The 19,779-nt window shown below is 47.8% G+C and overlaps 1 protein-coding gene across 6 annotated transcripts in view; it reads left to right on the top strand.

The window, feature by feature from the left end:
- The window catches only part of ANAPC1 (anaphase promoting complex subunit 1), a 62,383-nt gene that overhangs the window by 25,624 nt on the left and 16,980 nt on the right, over positions 1-19,779 (top strand). For all 6 annotated transcript variants that reach the window (XM_081854440.1, XM_081854442.1, XM_081854441.1 and 3 more), the window contains exons 24-34: positions 883-953; positions 2,849-3,027; positions 3,561-3,787; positions 11,273-11,391; positions 12,398-12,669; positions 14,195-14,429; positions 15,249-15,340; positions 15,895-16,029; positions 16,952-17,034; positions 17,410-17,488; positions 18,857-18,931. In XM_081854440.1, the coding sequence (XP_081710566.1) occupies positions 883-953; positions 2,849-3,027; positions 3,561-3,787; positions 11,273-11,391; positions 12,398-12,669; positions 14,195-14,429; positions 15,249-15,340; positions 15,895-16,029; positions 16,952-17,034; positions 17,410-17,488; positions 18,857-18,931 (1,567 nt within the window). The remainder of the gene's footprint in view (positions 1-882; positions 954-2,848; positions 3,028-3,560; positions 3,788-11,272; positions 11,392-12,397; positions 12,670-14,194; positions 14,430-15,248; positions 15,341-15,894; positions 16,030-16,951; positions 17,035-17,409; positions 17,489-18,856; positions 18,932-19,779) is intronic.

Here is a 19,779-nt window from a genome sequence, read left to right on the forward strand (position 1 = left end):
CCTTCACACGTGTCAGGGAGGAGGCTATGAGGCCTGCCAAGAACCACTGCTGCTGCAGTTAGGCCTGGCAAGGCCCAGCCCCTCAAGTTTAGGGAGGCTCAGTCCCATGCCAGCATACTTTTTTGGGGGTGCTTAGGTGTCCCCTGTCAGGATCCCTTCCTACTCTCAAGTAGGACCCTGGTAGAGACACATGCCCGATTGCAATGTTCTCTCCCTCCTGGTTGATCGTTCGGGAGCTTCAAAAGCTTTCTTCAGCCCGAACATCACAGCAACCGATGCCAACAGACATCGGCACACTTAGGGATCCGCAGAGTGTATGCAGTTTGCGTAACAGACCTCAGCAACTCAGCATTTTGGCTAATCTACTTTATTTACATATAAACACAGACGGAGCACTGCAACATGGCTCCCCCTCTCTCTAGCATCAGACAGCAAAGAGAAAAAGAACAAAGGACAATAGTCCCACTTCACGGAAGACAGTTGCACAAACATCCTGTCTCTGTCACTTCCCACTCTGTGGAGTCAAAACATATACCGTCATGTGATAGACAAAAATCCCATGACTGCAATCATGATGCAGGAATTCTAACACCTATGGCAATGGATAGAGTTGGTACCTATGGCAATGGATGTGACACTCACACCCCTCTCTGTCCAGGCAAGCCAGATGCATTGTCACAGTTCAAGGATATATTCCAGCTAGGCAGAAGTAGTTGGGGAGGACATGGAGCGGGGCTGGTGAGGTTGGGGGGGCCGAGGGAGAATCATCAGGGGCAGGTGGAGAGGCATGGAAGCCCCTTTTTGGCTCCTGGGCTTCAGGTCTTCCTGCAAGAGCAACGGCAGGCGCATTACATTCCTCGTGCTTTTCCCCTTGTTGTGCAGATGCAGTTTTCGGCACAGCACATCTGCTTCCAGTCTTGCGGAAAAGCTGGTTGTCTGGATGACGAATGTAGGTAAGGAGATCTTCCAACTTTATGCCAGGAATTTATTTATTTTATTTATTTAAAGTATTTATAAATCCGCCCATCACCTGAAGGTCCGTGGGTGGAAAAATACATACACTCCGAACCAAAAATTAAGCACTAGAAATACAACTTTTGTTTGGTTTTGTGGGCGTTCTGCGTGCATATAAATAAAGGCTAGCAACTTCATTTTGAAATGCGTGAAAGCAGAATCTAGAGCCATGTCGTTTTTTCCCCCCAGAGCAGAAAGCAGTCTGAAAGTGGGCCGCTGCTTGTGTGTGCACATATACCGCTGTTGTCTCTGGCCAAAGATGTTTCATAGGTTTTTATCATTTCAAAAACCTGAAAAGTGTTTACGGCCAGACGTAACAGTGAGGCAAAAGAAATATGAATGTGCACCATGGGAAGCAGTGTTTCACTTAGAATACAGTGGTACCTCGCAAGACGAAAGAGTTTTTCGTTTTTTGAGTTGCTTCGCCAGACAAATTTCCCTATGGGCTTGCTTCGCAAGACGAAAACGTCTTGCAAGTTTGTTTCCTTTGTTTTGCAAGTTTGTTTCCTTTTTCTTAAAACCGTGCATTTAGGGAGTGCAGTTGCGACTTGACTTCAAGGAACAACTCATAGCACGCGGTGTGGTAGCCTTTTTTGAGGTTTTTGAAGACTTTGGTGATTTTTGAAGCTTTTCCAAAGTCCGTGCTTCGCAAGACAAAAAAATCGCAAGACAAAAAAACTCGCAGAACGAATTAATTTCGTCTTGCGAGGTACCACCGTACTCTCTTAAAAACCATTGCTTGTCTTCATCCTGAAGGATTTTAATGCCATGGGCCTGTACCTACTGGGTGTAGGGGGCAGGGATCACCGACTTGCTAAGGCCATTTTGGGGAAGCCACTCCCACCCTATGGGTTGATAATAGAGGGGCTTCATAGGAACATTCAGGAATCTAAAGTGTGTCCAATCATTCCTTTGCTGGAGCAAGGCAAGTTGTACTATTGGCAAAACCTATTTGGTGTTTCGCAACTTTCCGACTAGTTGCAGGACCTTAGCCAGACCTAGCAGAGTAAACGCAGAATTCACGAAAGCAATTGGCAGCTTGGCTGCAGACAGGATGGACGAAGCAAGAACCAGGAACTTGTAGTTAGGTGTTTATTACATACCGTGGACTATTTACAGGAACAGAAAAGAGCACGGATCTTTGACTAACTCTCTCATACACGACTCACAACTCTCAACCTCCAACTCCTACATTGACACTCGTACTAGTTAGTAGGCCATTAATCATTATTCCCGTGAGAGAGGGGAGCAATCATGGAGCTGTCTCCATGCCTCTGTATCACCAGGCAGACTTACTCCTCCACATTGCCTTGGCTGTCTGCCAATTCTAATTGACTGTGTGAGTAGCTGCACGTATTCAGATTCCCAACATGTACTCCCTCCTGCCCATCAACTTCTCAAGGAGGTATAACTGGCTCGCAGTCCATGGAAACTGCTTCTCCCTCTCAGCACTGCTCTTGATCCTTCCCAAACCCTACTGTTTGAAAGCTGTTTCAGAGACTTAAGGAACAGTATGTGACCGCTTGCAAAGCGCTTTCTAACAGCCCCCCATGTTGCATTTTGAAGTCCTTACAATTGGGTCTTTGAAGCACAGTATCACCTGATTCTCTGATATCAGGTGATTGAAACCTGTCAGATTTGATTCACCGGGGCCAAGGGAGATTAAGATCTGGCTTGCTAGCCAGAAAAGGTTTCCCCACCCCTGTCCTATAGGGTATGTTTGCATCTCTACTTTTGTGCCTACAGACAGTAATGTGTATATTTGGACTTAAGATGGGTTCATAGAAATTAGCATGCAAAATTACCCCAAGCTTTGTTTTCTTTATAATATTAGGATTCACCTTAAGAGATCTGGAGTCTTTGCCATTTGGAGTTGCTCTTCCTATCAGAGATGCAATATATCACTGCCGGCAGCAGCCTGCCTCTGACTGGCCGGAAGCAGTCTGTCTTCTGATTGGCCGTCAGGATCTTTCCAAACAGGCGTGCGAGGGAAACTTGCCAAAGTGTAAAGCTGTAAGTACCATAATATAAGTATTTTCCAGAGAAAAGTTGGGAAGATTCCTTCAAATAGTTCCTGAGATTTAATGCCTGTGCTTGGCTTTCCATTTGTTTAAATTAAAGCGAAAGAGCATTTCTAGTTTTACCAATGATACCTTTTTATGGGAAAAGGGGGAAATTCGAATGTTTGGGTTTGCATCTTCCATGCATTTGTCTAATCCCCTTTTAAAGCCTTCCAAGTTGGTCGTCTTCACTATGTCTTGTGGTAGAAAATTCCATAGGTTAACTATGCTTTGTGTGATGAAGTGTTTCCTCTTATCTATCTTTAATCTCCTATCATTCATCTTCATTGGCTGACCCCAGGTTTTAGTATTTTGAGAAGGAGAGGAATGGTTTCCTCTGTGATCTTTCTCCACACTGTGCATAACCTTATGTACCTCTGTTAGTTTCTCGCCTCCAGTACTCATTTTTTCCCTTAAATATATAGCCTCAAACATTCCAACCTTCCCCCACTGAAAATTCAATTTCGCTCTCTTTCTCTCCAAAAGTCTGACACCCAGGTGCTCTCCTCCGAAATGCCCTCAACAGCCGAGTCAGAAGAGGAGGACGACGGAATGAATGATATGAACCAGGAAGTGATGTCACTAATATGGAGCGAAGACCTGAGAGTGCAAGAGGTGCGCAGACTTCTGCAGAGTGCTCACCCTGTCCGTGTCAATGTAGTTCAGATGCCAGAAGTCAGTGACCACGAATATATAGAAGAAAAAGAAAACCGGTAAATTGTTGGCTTTCCTAGAAGCTTGTTTGTCGGAGTGTCATATTGTGTCACTGCAGAGATCCCCACGTTTGCCAGAGTCAGGCTTCCTAGCAGTGATTCCAGGCACTGGAAGTTCCTAAGGATGCTGGGATCAGCAATGGGAGGGGGCAGTCAGGAAAGTAGAAAGTTTCCTTACGAAAATGCCGTGTTCTTTTGCAGGTTTGAGATTGAGGGCACTTTTAGACTGTCGCTGTTTTTGAGGGGGATTCGTAGAATCATAGAATTGTAGAGTTGGAAAGTACCCAAAGGACTGTCTAATTCATCCCCCTGCAATGCACGTCTCACAGGGCAAAATTTGTTGTTTGGGAGCTCTGGTGCAACAGACCCACAGATTGCCAAAGACTGGACTTTCTGCAGTAAGGAAAGTGACAGGGAAATACACTGTAGAGCATTTGCCCTGATGCAACATAATCTAATCTACCCACAAACAAATTGTAACCCACAGCAGGTGGTGCTGTGGGTTAAACCACACAGCCTAGGACTTTGCCGATCAGAAGGTCAGCGGTTCAAATCCCAGCGACGGGGCGAGCTCCCGTTGCTCGGTCCCTGCTCCTGCCAACCTAGCAGTTCGAAAGCACCTCAAAGTGCAAGTAGATAAATAGGTACCTGTGATGGGATAATGAGCTGCTTGTGCGTAAAAGCTTGATCCCTCTGGGGTTTGGCTGGTCATCCAAACCGATGCACTAACGGAGCCCCCAAAGCATGACTCCGTCAGTCGCTGGTAGAATCTGACAGTGGGCGTCTACGGAATTTACGCCAACATAAAAGCTCTTTGACAGACATGCGCTTTCGAGACTCTCTGCGTGACAGTTTCCGGCGAAGGGTGGGCGTTCCCAACGGGGGTCCCGTTACCTCTCCACTACTCTCACTGGAAGCATCCCAGAGCCTCCCCTCCGCTGTGACTCCTGCACTCCCCCTGCTGGTTCCCTCTTCTACTGCAGATTCTCTCCTATTCTCCTGTAGCCTGTCCACCACCTGTCTCTCCGATGGCAGTTCCCTGACATCCACCTCCCCCCCAGGGCCCCCTTCACCCCCTCCCGCCTCCTCTCCCACTGGCGGTGAGGGCGGAAAGCCCCTGAAGGAACTCTCCTCGTCGTCCGAGGATTCTAACACTTCCAGCCACGGCGTACCGTCTCTCTCCCCGTCTTCCTCTTCTTCGTCGGAGTCGGCTTCTTCACCCACCCCTGACTCTGGGAACCCTTCAAACTCTCCTTCCTCATCGGTGGTCCCAAAGTGTTCCCTTCTAAATCGAGCCACGGGTTGCGGTTTTCTTGGGAAACGCTGATGAAATGTTTCTATTAAAACCTCGTCATTGACTACCTCTGCTGGTACCCAAGTGTTTTCCGACTCTGCTTCCCCCTCCCATTCTACCAGATATTCCACCTGATTTCCCTTCCACCTGGAATCAATGATTCCTGCCACGTTCATGTCGCGCTCTCTCTCTTCTATCACGGGCGTTTGGGTGGCCTCTCTCTCACGCTCCCCCCACTCGCGTCCCTCTCGGTACGGCGACAGTAATGACCTGTGAAATACTGGGTGTAATTTCATGTGACTGGGCAGCCTGAGTTTGAATGCCACTGGGTTGACCTGCTGTATGACCTCAAAGGGTCCCAATCTTTTGGGCCTCAATTTCTTACTCCCGCCCTTGAACGGTAGCCCTTGGGTGGACAACCACACCCGGTCCCCCACCCTTATAGTTTCACCTTCCCTCCTATTTCTGTCTGCTTGCTTCTTATATTCTTCCTTGGCTTTCTCTAAGTTAAGTTGAAGCTGACGGTGGATCGCCTCCATCTCTTCAAAAAAATATTCCGCCGCCGGCACGCTCCACCTCTCCCCTCCCTCTCCTGGGAATGCCCGGGGGTGACACCCATAATTTGCCAGGAAGGGACTCATCCCTGTGGACACGTTCTCCGCGTTGTTGTAGGCAAATTCTGCTAGAGGTAACTTATCCACCCAATCATTTTCTCTGTCTTTTACATAACACCTCAGGTATTGTTGTAAAACCCCATTTGCCCTTTCCGCTTGCCCATTGGTTTCTGGGTGCCGGGCAGTTGAGAAATTGAGTTCTACGTGCAGTAAGCTCATAAGTTTCCTCCAGAACCTGGAAGTAAATTGTTTCCCTCTGTCGCTGACCACCCTCAAGGGGGCGCCATGCAACTTGAAAATATGTTCTACAAACAACTTGGCGGTTTCCTCCGCTGTGACTGCATGTGAACAAGCTATAAAATGACACATCTTGGTTAATTGATCTACCACCACCATGACAGCTGTTTTGCCTTTGGATTTTGGCAGGTCCGTCATAAAATCTATGGATACTGCCTCCCATGGCCTTTCGGGCGTGGGTAAGGGTTGTAATAGCCCCGCTGGCGCCACCCTCTCTCCTTTCGCTCGCTGGCACCTGTCGCAACCCCTGACATATTCCCGTACGTCCTCCCTCACCTTGGGCCACCAAAACTCCCTGGTAACCAACCACATGGTTTTGTGCTGTCCAAAATGTCCCGCTGTGGGGCTGTCATGCAACTGCTTGAGTACTCTGCCCCTCAGTTCCCCGTCGGGTATGTACAGTGCCCCTTTGTAATACAACGCCCCGTTCTTTTCTTCGAACCCCCCTGTGTTCTCCTCTGTCCTCCGGAGCTCTCTGAGTTTCTCTTGGGCGTATTCATCGTTCTCCGTACCCTCTATCAGTTCCCTCTGCCCCACCAATGCCGCCCCACACACCCAGCGGTCTTCAGGGATTACATGCCTTGCCTCAGGCGCTCCCTCCCCCTCTAAGTACTCAGGTTTCCTGGAAAGAGCGTCCGCCCTCACGTTCTCGGAGCCGGGCACGTAACGAATCTCAAAGTGGAATTTGGAGAACTCCTGGGCCCATCTCACTTGTCTCTGGTTCAGCACTCGGGCTGTTCTCCAGTATTCCAGATTTTTGTGGTCAGTTCGGACTTGAACCTTGTGCTGCGCCCCAATCAGCAAGTGCCGCCATTTCCGGAATGCTTCATGAATGGCGAGCAGTTCTCGGTCGTACACTGTGTAGTTCCTCTCTGATTTGTTCAACTTCCGCGAGAAGAATGCACACGGTCTCCATTCAGACGTATCTTTTCCCGGCTGGAGAAGAACGGCCCCCACCGCTCGGTCTGACGCGTCAGTCTCCACTCTCATTGGTTGTTGTAGATCCACGTGCAAGAGTTGCTCTTCCGACGCAAACGCCTGCTTTAAGCGTTCGAACGCTTGTTGCGCTTCTCCCGTCCAAACAAATTTCTTTTTGCTACTAAGACAATCCGTGATGGGCGCTGTTAAATGGGCAAAGTTTTTGATGAACTTCCTATAGAAGTTTCCGAAGCCCAGGAACCTTTGCCCGTCCTTCTTGGTCTTTGGTGTTTTCCATTCCAGTACCGCTTGAACCTTGCTGGGATCCATGGCCAATCCCTTGTCAGACAACCGGTACCCCAGGAATTCCACCTCCTTGGTATGAAACTGACACTTCTCCAGTTTCACCCACAGCCGGTTTTCTCGCAGCTTGCTCAGTACCTCTCTTACATCTTGCACATGCTGCTCCTCATTGTCTGAGTACACCAGAACGTCATCTAAGAACGCTACGCAGTTCTTGTAGAGCAGTGGCCCCAGGACGTGATTCATGAATGATTGAAAACAGGCGGAGCCCCCTTGTAATCCGAAAGGCATAACGGTGTACTCAAAGGCCCCCAAGGGGGTGAACATAGTGGTCTTCCACTCATCCCCCTTTCTCACACGTATCAAGTTATATGCCCCCCTAAGGTCCAGCTTGGTAAAAATTTTCCCTTTTCTCACCCGTGTTAGAATGTCATCAATTCTGGGCATAGGGAAAGTCACTGGTTCTGACACTGCATTTAGGGCCCTGAAATCACATACAAGCCTGGGCTTGCCCGTGTTTTTTTTGTCCACAAAGAACACTGGGCTGCCCCCCACCGCTCGTGACTCTCTGATGAAACCTCGCTTGAGATTCTTGTCAATGAACTCCCTTAACTCCTGCATCTCACTGTCTGACATTGCATACAGCTTGCCCACTGGCAATTGTGCTCCTGGGAGTAAGGTAATTTGACAATCAAAGGGTCTGTGCGGGGGCAGTTTATCTGCTTCTTTTTCGCTGAATACGTCAAGCAAGTCAGCGTATTGTGGTGGCACCCTCCCTTTGTCCATCACTTCCATCCCTGCTAGAGTGCCCCTGGCGCCTGCCTGAGCCTCTCCCTCCTTGCAGTGTTCTAGGCAATGTGCTGATCCAAAGGAAACCACTCTCTGATGCCAGCCTACTAGCGGATCGTGTAGCGCCAGCCAGCTCATACCCAAGATAATAGGAGCTCCTCCCAAGGTGGCTACGTTAAACGCTATCAGTTCGGTGTGTCGTGCCACCCTCATTATCATTGGTACAGTCTGTTGGCTCACTTCTCCTCCCAACAGCTCCCTCCCATCAATCGTGGTAACCTGCAAAGGCTTACTCAATGGGATAGTCTGTATTTGGTGTGCAGCTGCAAACTCTTTGCTCATGAAATTACATGAGCTACCTGAATCCAATAGCGCCTTTATCTTCAGTGGGTGTCCGTTTGCCAGTTCCAGCAACACCTCTATCACAAGCGCTGGTCTTGGAGGTTCCGGCGTGGGCACATTCATTACTCCCTGGCCTGGCTGCTGTGCCCTGATGTTGGCAACCAGGCGTTGGCTTTTACTGGCTCCGTGATTTCTTCTTCCTCCTTCCCCCCAACAGTTCCCGCCATCCCTTGCCATTCCTTCCTTTGCGGACAGACTCTGGCAAAGTGACCTGGCTGTTGGCAGAGATAGCATCTCTTGCCGCTCTTTCCCTCCTTCTTCCGCCCTTCACTGGTGTTTGAAACTGCGCGCGCGCGCGCTGTTCCAAGTTCCATCGGCTCTGCTGGCGGGAAAGGCTGCTCCGGAATCTCTGGAATGCGGAAGTCCTTCCAACGTTCCCCCTTTCCTTCCCGCTTTTCCATAGCTCTAGCTTCCTGGCGTGCGCCAATGGACAGCGCTGATTTAGTCAGCTGATCCATAGACTCCGCCCTAGGCGCCCGGGAAAGTTCATCTTTCACTGCCGGAGAGAGACCTTCTTCAAACAGCATTTGAATAGGTTCACTAGCAAGGTCCCACCCAAGTCTATGAATCAGCATGGTGAACTCAGTCCAGTACTCACGTACAGATCGGCTCCCCTGTTTACACGCCATTAACTGCCTGCGCACCACTCCCTGCTCGATCTCGCTGGAAAACATCAAGTCCATGGCGCGGAAAAACTTCATTGTGTCCTTTAAGATTTCATTATTGGCTGCCATCAGGGGCCGAACCCAGTCCCTCGCCCCTCCCTCTAGATGGCCAATCACGTACGCCACTCTAGAGTTCTCGTCGGGGAAGTCATCAAACAGTAGATTGAGAGCATATTGCATCTCTGTCCTAAAGGCTTGATAGTTCCGGGGATCCCCCCCAAATTTCTGCACCAGTCCAGGCACCCGTCTGGCAAGTGGGGTGGTCTTCCCCTTATCTGCATCTTGAGCCCTCCTCTCCTCGAGCCTCGCCGTTTGCAGTGCCAGCTGGACCTCCAACGCCCTGTACCTTTGTTCCAGGCTTGGATCTGCGCCAGCTCCCGCTCCTGCTCCTCCGGTTCCGGATGGTTCGCTCATGATGCCTTCTGCTTGCACAAGCTGCTTTCAATGACTGTCAGATTGCTGTGATGGGATAATGAGCTGCTTGTGCGTAAAAGCTTGATCCCTCTGGGGTTTGGCTGGTCATCCAAACCGATGCACTAACGGAGCCCCCAAAGCATGACTCCGTCAGTCGCTGGTAGAATCTGACAGTGGGCGTCTACGGAATTTACGCCAACATAAAAGCTCTTTGACAGACATGCGCTTTCGAGACTCTCTGCGTGACAGTTTCCGGCGAAGGGTGGGCGTTCCCAACGGGGGTCCCGTTACCTCTCCACTACTCTCACTGGAAGCATCCCAGAGCCTCCCCTCCGCTGTGACTCCTGCACTCCCCCTGCTGGTTCCCTCTTCTACTGCAGATTCTCTCCTATTCTCCTGTAGCCTGTCCACCACCTGTCTCTCCGATGGCAGTTCCCTGACAGTACCGCTCCGGCGGGAAGGTAAACGTCATTTCCGTGCGCTGCTCTGGTTTGCCAGAAGTGGCTTAGTCATGCTGGCCACATGACCCAGAAGCTGTACGCTGGCTCCCTCGGCCAATAAAGCGAGATGAGCACTGCAACCCCAGAGTCGTCCATGACTGGACCTAATGGTCAGGGTCCCTTTACCTTTACCTTATGCATTCAGTAGCAAATGTCATCTCCCTGCAAACAAATTGGGGTGAATCTTCAGTAAACATTGTTGCCTGGAAGCACCTTTGATGTCTCTGTTTTAGCGCAATGGTAGCTCTGCCACTTGACATGCCAAATCCTCTGCAGACCTGTCAGTCTGGAAGAGCTCTTGGCACAGGCAATAGCTGTGGAAGCCTCCCCAGGCATATTCAAAACATAAAGAACACAGCTGGTTTGTTTGGAGGGGCTCTCTCTTGCCTTCTGCCTGAGTTCAGGTGCTTCCAAAAGAGAGGATGGGAACAGGAACAGGGTCCATCTTGAGCCCAAGACCACAGACAAAGAATCCTAGCCTGAAAGGAAAAAGCAGGGTAGACTATATTTAATATCTCACTGGATGACTTAAACTGATGACTTGCATACGAGTGACTGGGCCATTGCAGACCAACCACCACGGACAAGTCCTTGCATCACTTCAAACTCTTGTCTTTTTCAGTAGACTACATTCACACAATCTGCTGCCTGCCATAAAATATTCACAAATAAACCATGGAGAAATCCAAATTCATACGTTCATCTGTCACTCTGTCCACAGATTCACAGGTTTCCTATGTGCTTTGCATATTTCTCATTGGTGGAATGTTTGATGCAGTGGTTTTTTTCTAAGAAAAAATATGTTTCGGGGTACTCTCATTTTCCTACTCATATTGAAATACTGCTCCTCAATGAGGCCAAACTTAGATTCACAAAATCTGCATACCCCTGCATCCCCCCAGAGAAAAGCACTAGATGTACAGTGGTACCTTGGGTTACATACGCTTCAGGTTACAGACTCCACTAACCTCAGGCAGCGGGAGGCCCCATTAGCTAAAGTGATGCTTCAGGTTGAGAACAGTTTCATGTTAAGAACAGACCTCCAGAACGAATTAAGTTCTTAACCTGAGGTACCACTGTATTCGGAACACTGAGAAATGCTTTCTTTATTTGTATTTTATATTCTTACAGCTTTTTATTGCCCGTTTTAAAGTTGATTGTAATATAATTTAGTTAACCCGTTGGTAGAAGTGTGTGTGTGTGTGTGTGTGTGTGTGTGTGTGTGTGTGTGTTTAGAAAGGAATAATATTGTTGGTTGCATTCTTTTCTGTGTTTGATTTTCACCATAGGCTACTGCAGTTGTGTCAGCGGACGATGGCTTTGCCTTTGGGAAGAGGAATGTTCACTCTGTTCTCGTATCATCCAGTTCCAACAGAACCGTTGCCTATTCCCAAATTAAACCTGACAGGTGTGTTCCTGCAATATTTAGCATAATAACCTGATTTACCTGCGAGCTCACACAGAGAGAGAGCACTGCCTGCTCTACAATGCCACCATTGTAGCATTAAATCCACGACACTCCTCTTGATTAGGCAGTGGGGGAATCTGAAGGAGGGAAGGAAATTTAGGGATGATTTGAGTCACAACAGGAACAAAAATTAGTAGCTCTTATAGCAAGTTTGTTCCTCAAAGGAGGGTTCATCGGGCTACTATCTGTGATGGCTATGCTCTGGCTCCATGGCCAGAAGCAGCAATTGAACCAGGCCACTGTCATAATAAATAATAATAATAATAATTTTATTATTTATACCCCGCCCATCTGGCTGGGTTTCCCCAGCCACTCTGAGAGGCTTACAGCATATATAAAACACAAGTCAGTTTGATGTTTGTGGATAACTATACAGTGGTACAGTGGTACCTCAGTTTACATACGCTTCAGGTTACACTCTGCTAACCCAGAAATAGTGCTTCAGGTTAAGAACTTTGCTTCAGGATAAGAACAGAAATCGGGCTCCGGCAGCACGGCAGCAGCAGGAGGCCCCATTAGCTAAAGTGGTGCTTCAGGTTAAGAACAGTTTCAGGTTAAGAACGGACCTCCGGAACGAATTAAGTACTTAACCTGAGGTACCACTGTACTTTGGGTTACATATGCTTCAGGTTACATACGCTTCAGGTTACAGACTCCGCTAACCCAGAAATAGTACCTCGGGTTAAGAACTTTGCTTCAGAATGAGAACAGAAATCGTTCGGCAGTGGCGCAGCGGCAACAGGAGGCCCCATTAGCTAAAGTGGTGCTTCAGGTTAAGAACAGTTTCAGGTTAAGAATGGACCTCCAGAACAAATTAAGTTCTTAACCTGAGGTACCACTGTAGTTTACTGTGACGCCAAAGCAGAATGCTTAGCCCTCCCGAGCAGAAAGGGGTTTTCTTCTACGGTTCTGATTCACATGCAGTTGGTTGTTCTGCACTCTGTAGGCCGGGCTCCTCCTAGGAATACTACAGTGGACCTCAACAGTGGGAACATAGATGTGCCTCCTAACATGGCTTGCTGGGCCAACTTCCACAATGGCGTTGCTGCTGGACTGAAGATTGCGCCTGCTTCTCAAATAGATTCTGCATGGATCGTCTACAACAAACCCAAAAATGCTGAACTAGCCAATGAATATGCGGGCTTCCTCATGGCCCTGGGCTTGAATGGCCACCTCACAAAGCTCGCCACACTCAACATCCATGACTACCTGACAAAGGTGAGACGCTTGACCCAAATGCAAAAGGAGGACAACGTCACAATTTTTGTATTTCTGACTATAGTCAGGTGGTCATACCAAACCATGGTTTCTGCTAATCGTAGTTTAGTACCCAGAAATACAGGCAACCACAGTTCAAGCCTGCTTGCCTGCCTTTGTTTTCTCTTGCCCGGCAGTTCTGCCTCCAGAGGCAGACCAGCAATAACTGTCATTACTGAATTTCAGCAAACCATGGTTTTATCAACAATGACTTTGCACTGGTGAAAAGCATTTCTCCTTATGCAAGGCAAGGCACTAGATCTTTGCCAATTCCTCCCAACCACTGCAGTTCCCCACATGCCTAAAAAAAATTAGTCACGGGGGACAAGGAAGGGCCCCCTCCAAACAATATATGTTTGTTGTTTGTGTGTGGTGTATGTTAAAATAAATGAATCCTTTTTTAAAAGAATATAATTTTTATTAAATTTTCTGTTTTACAATTTAGAATATTCATTTATACAACCTTAAAATATCAGTGACGTCCCTTCTTCTCTTTCCATAGTTCATTTTACATAGCATAAATCCCTGCATATTTTATATAAACTAAACCATTCAGTATTCCATTATTACTTCCGTCAAAACTTATTTACACTGTTGAATTCATCTTAATGCTGCCAACGTTTTCAAGTGTACACAATTTCCCCCCATATATTCAGAAAAATTTCCCAATCTTCTTTAAACAAACGTTCTTCTTGTTCTTTTATTCTATATGTTAGGTCCGCAAGCTGTGCATATTCCATCAGTTTAAGTTGCCATTCTTCTTCGGGACCGCGCTCGTTTTCCATTTTTGGGCTAACGAAACCTGGGCCACCGTAGTGGCATACATAAATAGCCTTTTTTGACACCTGGGAGTTTCCATCTGAATTATCCCCAGCAAAAATAACTCTGATTGTTGTTGGGTTTTTTTGGAAAGGTGCTTTTAAACATGTTTTCCAATTCATTATAAATTATTTCCCAATACTCTTTGACCCTTTTACAGGTCCATCACATGTGAAAGAACATACCCTTGACCTCATTGCCTCTCCAGCACTTACCGTATTTTTCGCTCTATAAGACGCACTTTCCCCCTCCTAAAAAGTAAGGGGAAATGTGTATGCATCTTATGGAGCGAATGCAGGCTGTGCAGCTATCGCTGAAGCCAGAAGAGCAAGAGGGATTGGAGCGCAGCAATCCCTCTCGCTCTTCTGGCTTCAGGGATAGCCACGCAAAGCCTCTTGAGTGCAGTGGGGAGCGCTCCTCCCTCTTCGTTCAAGAGGCTTTGCATTGCTTTCTTGTTTCTTGTTTTCCTCCTCTAAAAACTAGGTGCGTCTTGTGGTCGGGTGCATCTTATAGAGCAAAAAAATATGGTATCTGATTAAGATGTAAAATAAAATAATCCTGAAACATGGCCTCAGGCTTTTCGGTTTGGGGTGCAGCTCATGAATGTGTGTTTGTGCATTTCCATTCAAAAAAGGCCCCTGATGGATGTGTTTGTTTCTCCTGGCAGGGCCACGAAATGACGAGCATCGGGCTGCTGCTAGGGGTCTCCGCCGCCAAGCTGGGCACCATGGACATGTCCATCACTCGCCTGCTCAGCATCCACATCCCTGCTCTTCTGCCGCCCACTTCCACCGAACTGGATGTGCCTCACAATGTACAAGTGGCAGCCGTGATAGGCATTGGCTTGGTGTACCAAGGGACGGCTCACAGACACACGGCCGAGGTTCTGCTGTCGGAAATAGGTAAAGCTCCAGGGGAGGAAATCTCTTGGGGCGGCATCCGGGTCACAAATGTTTTGCGCAGGTAGCCGACACAGGTGCCCTCCAGATTTTACTGGACTTGCATCCACATCCCTGACCCCTGGCCATGCTGGCTAAAGCTAAATTGTAGTCCACAACATCTGGAGCGAGCGCTGTGTGGGCTTCCCTTCGCGAATGATTTCATGGAGACGACCTTGCAGTTGTGCGAATGGATAGATTTGATTTTTGCTGCCGCAGGCTAAAATCTTTAAGGAAGCTGTCCGAATTGGCCCCTGATTTATCCCTAATAATATGATATTGGAGGGACGCGGGTGGCGCTGTGGGTTAAACGACAGAGCCTAGGGCTTGCCGATCAGAAGGTTGGCGGTTCGAATCCCCGCGACGGGGTGAGCTCCCGTTGCTCAGTCCCTGCTCCTGCCAACCTAGCAGTTCGAAAGCACCTCAAAGTGCAAGTAGATAAATAGGTACCACTCCTGCGGGTAAGTAAACGGCGTTTTCATGCGCTGCTCTGGTTCGCCAGAAGCGGCTTAGTCATGCTGGCCACATGACCTGGAAGCTGTATGCCGGCTCCCTTGGCCAATAAAGCGAGATGAACGCCGCAACCCCAGAGTCGGTCACGACTGGTCCTAATGGTCAGGGATCCCTTTACCTTTACCTTTTAAGCTTTTCAGTACTAAAATTCAGGTTAATATTTAATTGAGTAACAATCAACTATTTTCTTTCTTTCTTTCTTTCTTTCTTTCTTTCTTTCTTTCTTTCTTTCTTTCTGTTTTGACTTACTCTTGTTGTTTTAAATTTAAGGGCGCCCCCCAGGCCCTGAAATGGAGTATTGCACTGACAGAGAGTCCTATTCGCTAGCTGCTGGCTTAGCTTTGGGCATGGTTTGCCTCGGGGTAAGTGTAGCTCTCTCTTTTGGGGAACGTGTGAGTGAGATAGAGAGAGAGAGAGATGCTGGACTGTTTGCTAGATTTTCATCCGAATGCAGCACCTGTTTGTTCGCTGAGTGTGCTTCAGGCACCTTGGGCCGCAAACACGTTTGTAGAACAGGATAGGGCTTGGCCCAGTATACCTGAAGGAGCATCTCCACCCCCATCGTTCTGCCTGGACACTGAGTTCCAGCGCCGAGGGCCTTCTGGCGGCTCCCTCACTGCGAGAAGCAAAGCTACAGGGAACCAGGCAGAGGGCCTTCTCGGCAGTGGCACCTGCCCTGTGAAACACCCTCCCATCAGGTGTCAAAGAGAACAACAACTACCTGACATTCAGAAAACATCTGAAGGCAGCCCTGTTCAGGGAAGTTTTTAATGTGTGACATTTTAATGTATTTTTAATCTTTTTTGGAAGCCGCTCAGAGTGGCTGGGGAAACCCAGCCAGATGGGCGGGGTACAAATAAATTATTATTGTTGCTGTTGTTGTTATTTAACCCTTTGCTCTCCATCCCTCCTGCAGCACGGCAGCAACTTGATAGGCATGTCGGACCTCAACGTGCCTGAGCAGCTTTACCAGTATATGGTTGGTGGCCACCGGCGGTTTCAAGCTGGAATGCACCGTGAAAAGCACAAGTCTCCAAGCTACCAGATTAAGGTGCATGCTTCAGTTTTCTTAAACCATGCCTTATTCCAAGTCGGACTGTTGGTCCATCTAGCTCCCTGTTTTCTTCACTGGCTGGCAGCATCTTCCCAAGGTTTCAGGTAGGGGGTCTTTCTCAACCCTGCCTGAAGATGCCAGGGGCTGATGCTCTGAAACTGAGCTCTGCCCTTTGAGTACTGCAAGGATCAGCTGTTGTGCACTGCAGCTTCTCCCCTTCATCCTTTTGTAAGGAATAGGTTGGTTCGTTTCTTCGCACCTTTGTTCAAGGGACCTCAGAGCTGTTTGTTTCTGTTTGCCACTGAGCAGCTGCTTAGAGTCACAAGGCTCTGTTTACATTCCAGACACATTCCAGGCTGTTGGAAGTCTCACGGGAGACGGGAGATGGGATGTGACGTTAGTGGTTTCCTGTTCCTTTGTTGTTCAGTTGCTCTCTGCTTTCATAGAGAGAGGATGTATTTTTCTTTGCTGTCTGCGTAGCGAGAAATAAAACTCTTTAGCCATGTAGCCATAAATCTCATCACTTCCGCATTCTGCTGGAAACTCTGCTGAATGGGGGAACGTGTCTTGGAGCCTTATCAGAGGCTCAGGCCGTTAATTAACGTCGGAAGATGAGCTTTATCAGCTTCGCCGAGTGGAGATTCCGACAAGAGCACCATCAGTGGAGTTCCAAGACAGTCTCCCATCTCAGTTACTGGTTAGGCTCAGCCCTACTTTTCTTGGGGGGCAGGAGTCCATCAGACCACCTTCAGAGGTTTCCCTTGGCCCACCTCCCGCACAAAGCAAAGTTGTGTTGCTTTGAGATCTTTTACAGGAAGCCATTTGTAAGTGGAACGAAAGTAAATAAATATAAAAGTGGCGTGCGACATCGTTCTCTAGCATTCAGGCTGATTTATCTCCCTGCTTTTATTCTTTACAGGAAGGAGACACCATAAATGTGGACGTGACGTGCCCAGGTGCGACTCTGGCGCTAGCGATGATCTACCTAAAGACTAACAACAGGTATTGGGTTTGGAATCATGCTTTAAGTGTAAGAGACGTAAGCTTTTAGAATCACAGGACTTCATGCTTAAGGGTACTTGCAACTCATCACAATGCAGGCAGTCCCCAGAATGTGATGGAGGAACACCCAATAAATGCAAGGAAGCTTTGCAGTTCGGTCTGAGCATTTGGAATTGTGCCTCTGCAACTTACTGAGATGTTTGAAGATTGTAGCAGGAGGGTGGCTGAGCTGAAAGATTAGAGGAAGTTAGAAAAGCAGCAAGCAAATTCAGCCATTCAAGATGTGCTCTACTGAAGCATGTCTTCATGCTTCCCTAAGCAAGCCATTGTAATTCAGAACTCTTTCATTTTACTTTTTCACTTACATTTTGCTAGGTCCATTGCTGACTGGCTTCGAGCTCCGGATACCATGTATTTGTTGGACTTCGTAAAACCAGAATTTCTATTATTAAGGGTATGTTCATATTTTGGGGTCTTTTGGTTTGTTTTTTTTTTTTGCTCTTCTGCAATGCCCTTTGCTCAAAACGGAATTTCCTTATTTATTGAGTTGTTTTTTAAAAAAGATTTATATACCACTGAATCAACAAAAGCTTCTAAGTAGTTTACCTTTTATTGGGTTTACTTTATGCAAATCTGTTAAAATAAATTGCATGAATTACTTTTGCATGTTTCAGTCTGGACACATGCTGGTTGCCGTTCCTGCTTAGGCCATTCATCTTTTTAAGAAAACACACACACACACACACACACACACACACACACACACGACAGTGCTCTCCATCCTGTCCCAGTTCTAGAGTCACTTTGCATAAGAGAAAGTTTGTACATGCAAGGCCAAATGTGGCCAGCAGAAGTACAATATTCAGCAAAGCCAAAACACCTGTGTGCTCATCGGTTGGCAATGTAAGCTTGAGTTGCACTTGAATCTGTCCGCTAAATTGCTTGTTGTGTAAAAAAATATATTCTTGGGCGATTTTCAGCAGCAAAAACGGAAGCCCAGAAGTGCAACCCAGAAAGTTAAACAAGATGCTCCTGTTCAAATTACAGTGGTACCTTGGGTTAAGAACTTAATTCGTTCTTAACCTGAAACTGTTCTTAACCTGAAGCACCACTTTAGCTAATGGGGCCTCCCGCTGCTGCTGCGCTGCCACCGTGCGATTTCTGTTCTCATCCTGAAGCAAAGTTCTTAACCCAAGGTACTATTTCTGGGTTAGTGGAGTCTGTAACCTGAAGCGTCTGTAACCTGAAGCGTCTGTAACCCAAGGTACCACTGTATTAGGCTTTGAGTCAGAGGCTACTTTGCAGTTGATCTGGTCCTGTTGGCTCATGGCATTACTTGTTTGTTTATTGCATTTGTATCCCACCTTTCCTTCAAGGAGCTCAAGGTGGCATATGTGATTCTCTTCCTGCCCGTTCTATCCTCACAAGAACCCTGTCAGGTAGGTTAGGCTGAGAGACTGTGGCAGATCATCCAGTGAGCTTCATGGCCGTGCGGGGATTTGAACCCCAATCTAACACTCTAGCCGCAGACTATGAAAGCCAGTGTCTGGTTGTGTAATGGTGCACAAATCGTTCAAACCGAGTTCGCAAAATAGAATTATTGTGTAGATGATCACACCGTGCTGAGAGAGTTTGCGTTTTCTCCGACAGTCTTAAGAATTGCAGGGTGCTTTTGGGTTCTGAGCTTGAAACAGAAGTGCCTGTAACTTCCTGATCAACTCAAATCAATTGCTTAGGAATTCTTACACGATTGCCGTTTCTGAGCTCATCACAACTCGCTTTCCTTTACTCTGTTCTGATCCTCTTCTTTCTTTGTTTGCAGACGCTCGCTCGGTGCTTGATTTTGTGGGACGACATTCTGCCCAGTTCTAAGTGGATCGACAGCAACGTGCCACAAGTAAGTAGCACTCCTCCAACTAAACTGTTACACGAAGCCAGCGGTTAAGGGAATTTCTACCCTCGGGGAACCCTGTGCACATCAACAGGTCTGGAGGAGGGTGCCTTGTTCATCTGCTTCATGCCACCTGTTTCAGAGGACCACAAGTTTTCTAGTGCACACAGCGGTCGAGTTTTCACCATAATGCCTCTGTCTTAATAAACCAGGATATGCACAAGTTGCTTGCAGGTATCTGCAGTTCCTTTGCAACAACTTCGCTATGCCCAGTGAACAAGTAGCTGAGCTTGGCTTTAAAAGAGGATTTGACAGATCCACGGAGGATAAGACTATGAATGGCTAAAAGGTCAAGGTCAAGGTACCCCTGACCGCTAGGTCCAGTCGTGACCGACTCTGGGGTTGCGGCGCTCATCTCGCTTTATTGGCGAACCTGAGCAGCACACAGAAACGCCGTTTACCTTCCCGCTGGAGCGGTACCTATTTATCTACTTGCACATGACGTGCTTTCGAACTGCTAGGTTGGCAGGAGCAGGGACCGAGCAACAGGAGCTCACCCCACCGAGGGGATTCGAACTACCTACCTTCTGATCGGCAAGTCCTAGGCTCTGTAGTTTCACCCACAGCACCACCTGCGTCCCTCTCCTATGAATGGCTACTAGCTGCAAATGGCTATGCCCTGTCTCCACAGTTAGAGGCAGAAATGCTTCTGAATATCCAATGCTGGAAACCACAGGAGGGTCCTCTTGTGAGTTTCCCATAGGCATCGGCCACTGCGAAAATAGGATTCCAAACTAGATGGCCTGGTCCAATAGGCTCTTCCTATGTTCTTAAACCAGGATTCAGCTGATAAT

This window comes from Podarcis erhardii (genome assembly GCF_964252035.2).
Source record: "Podarcis erhardii genome assembly, chromosome: 3".
Classification (NCBI taxonomy): Eukaryota; Metazoa; Chordata; class Lepidosauria; order Squamata; family Lacertidae; genus Podarcis; species Podarcis erhardii.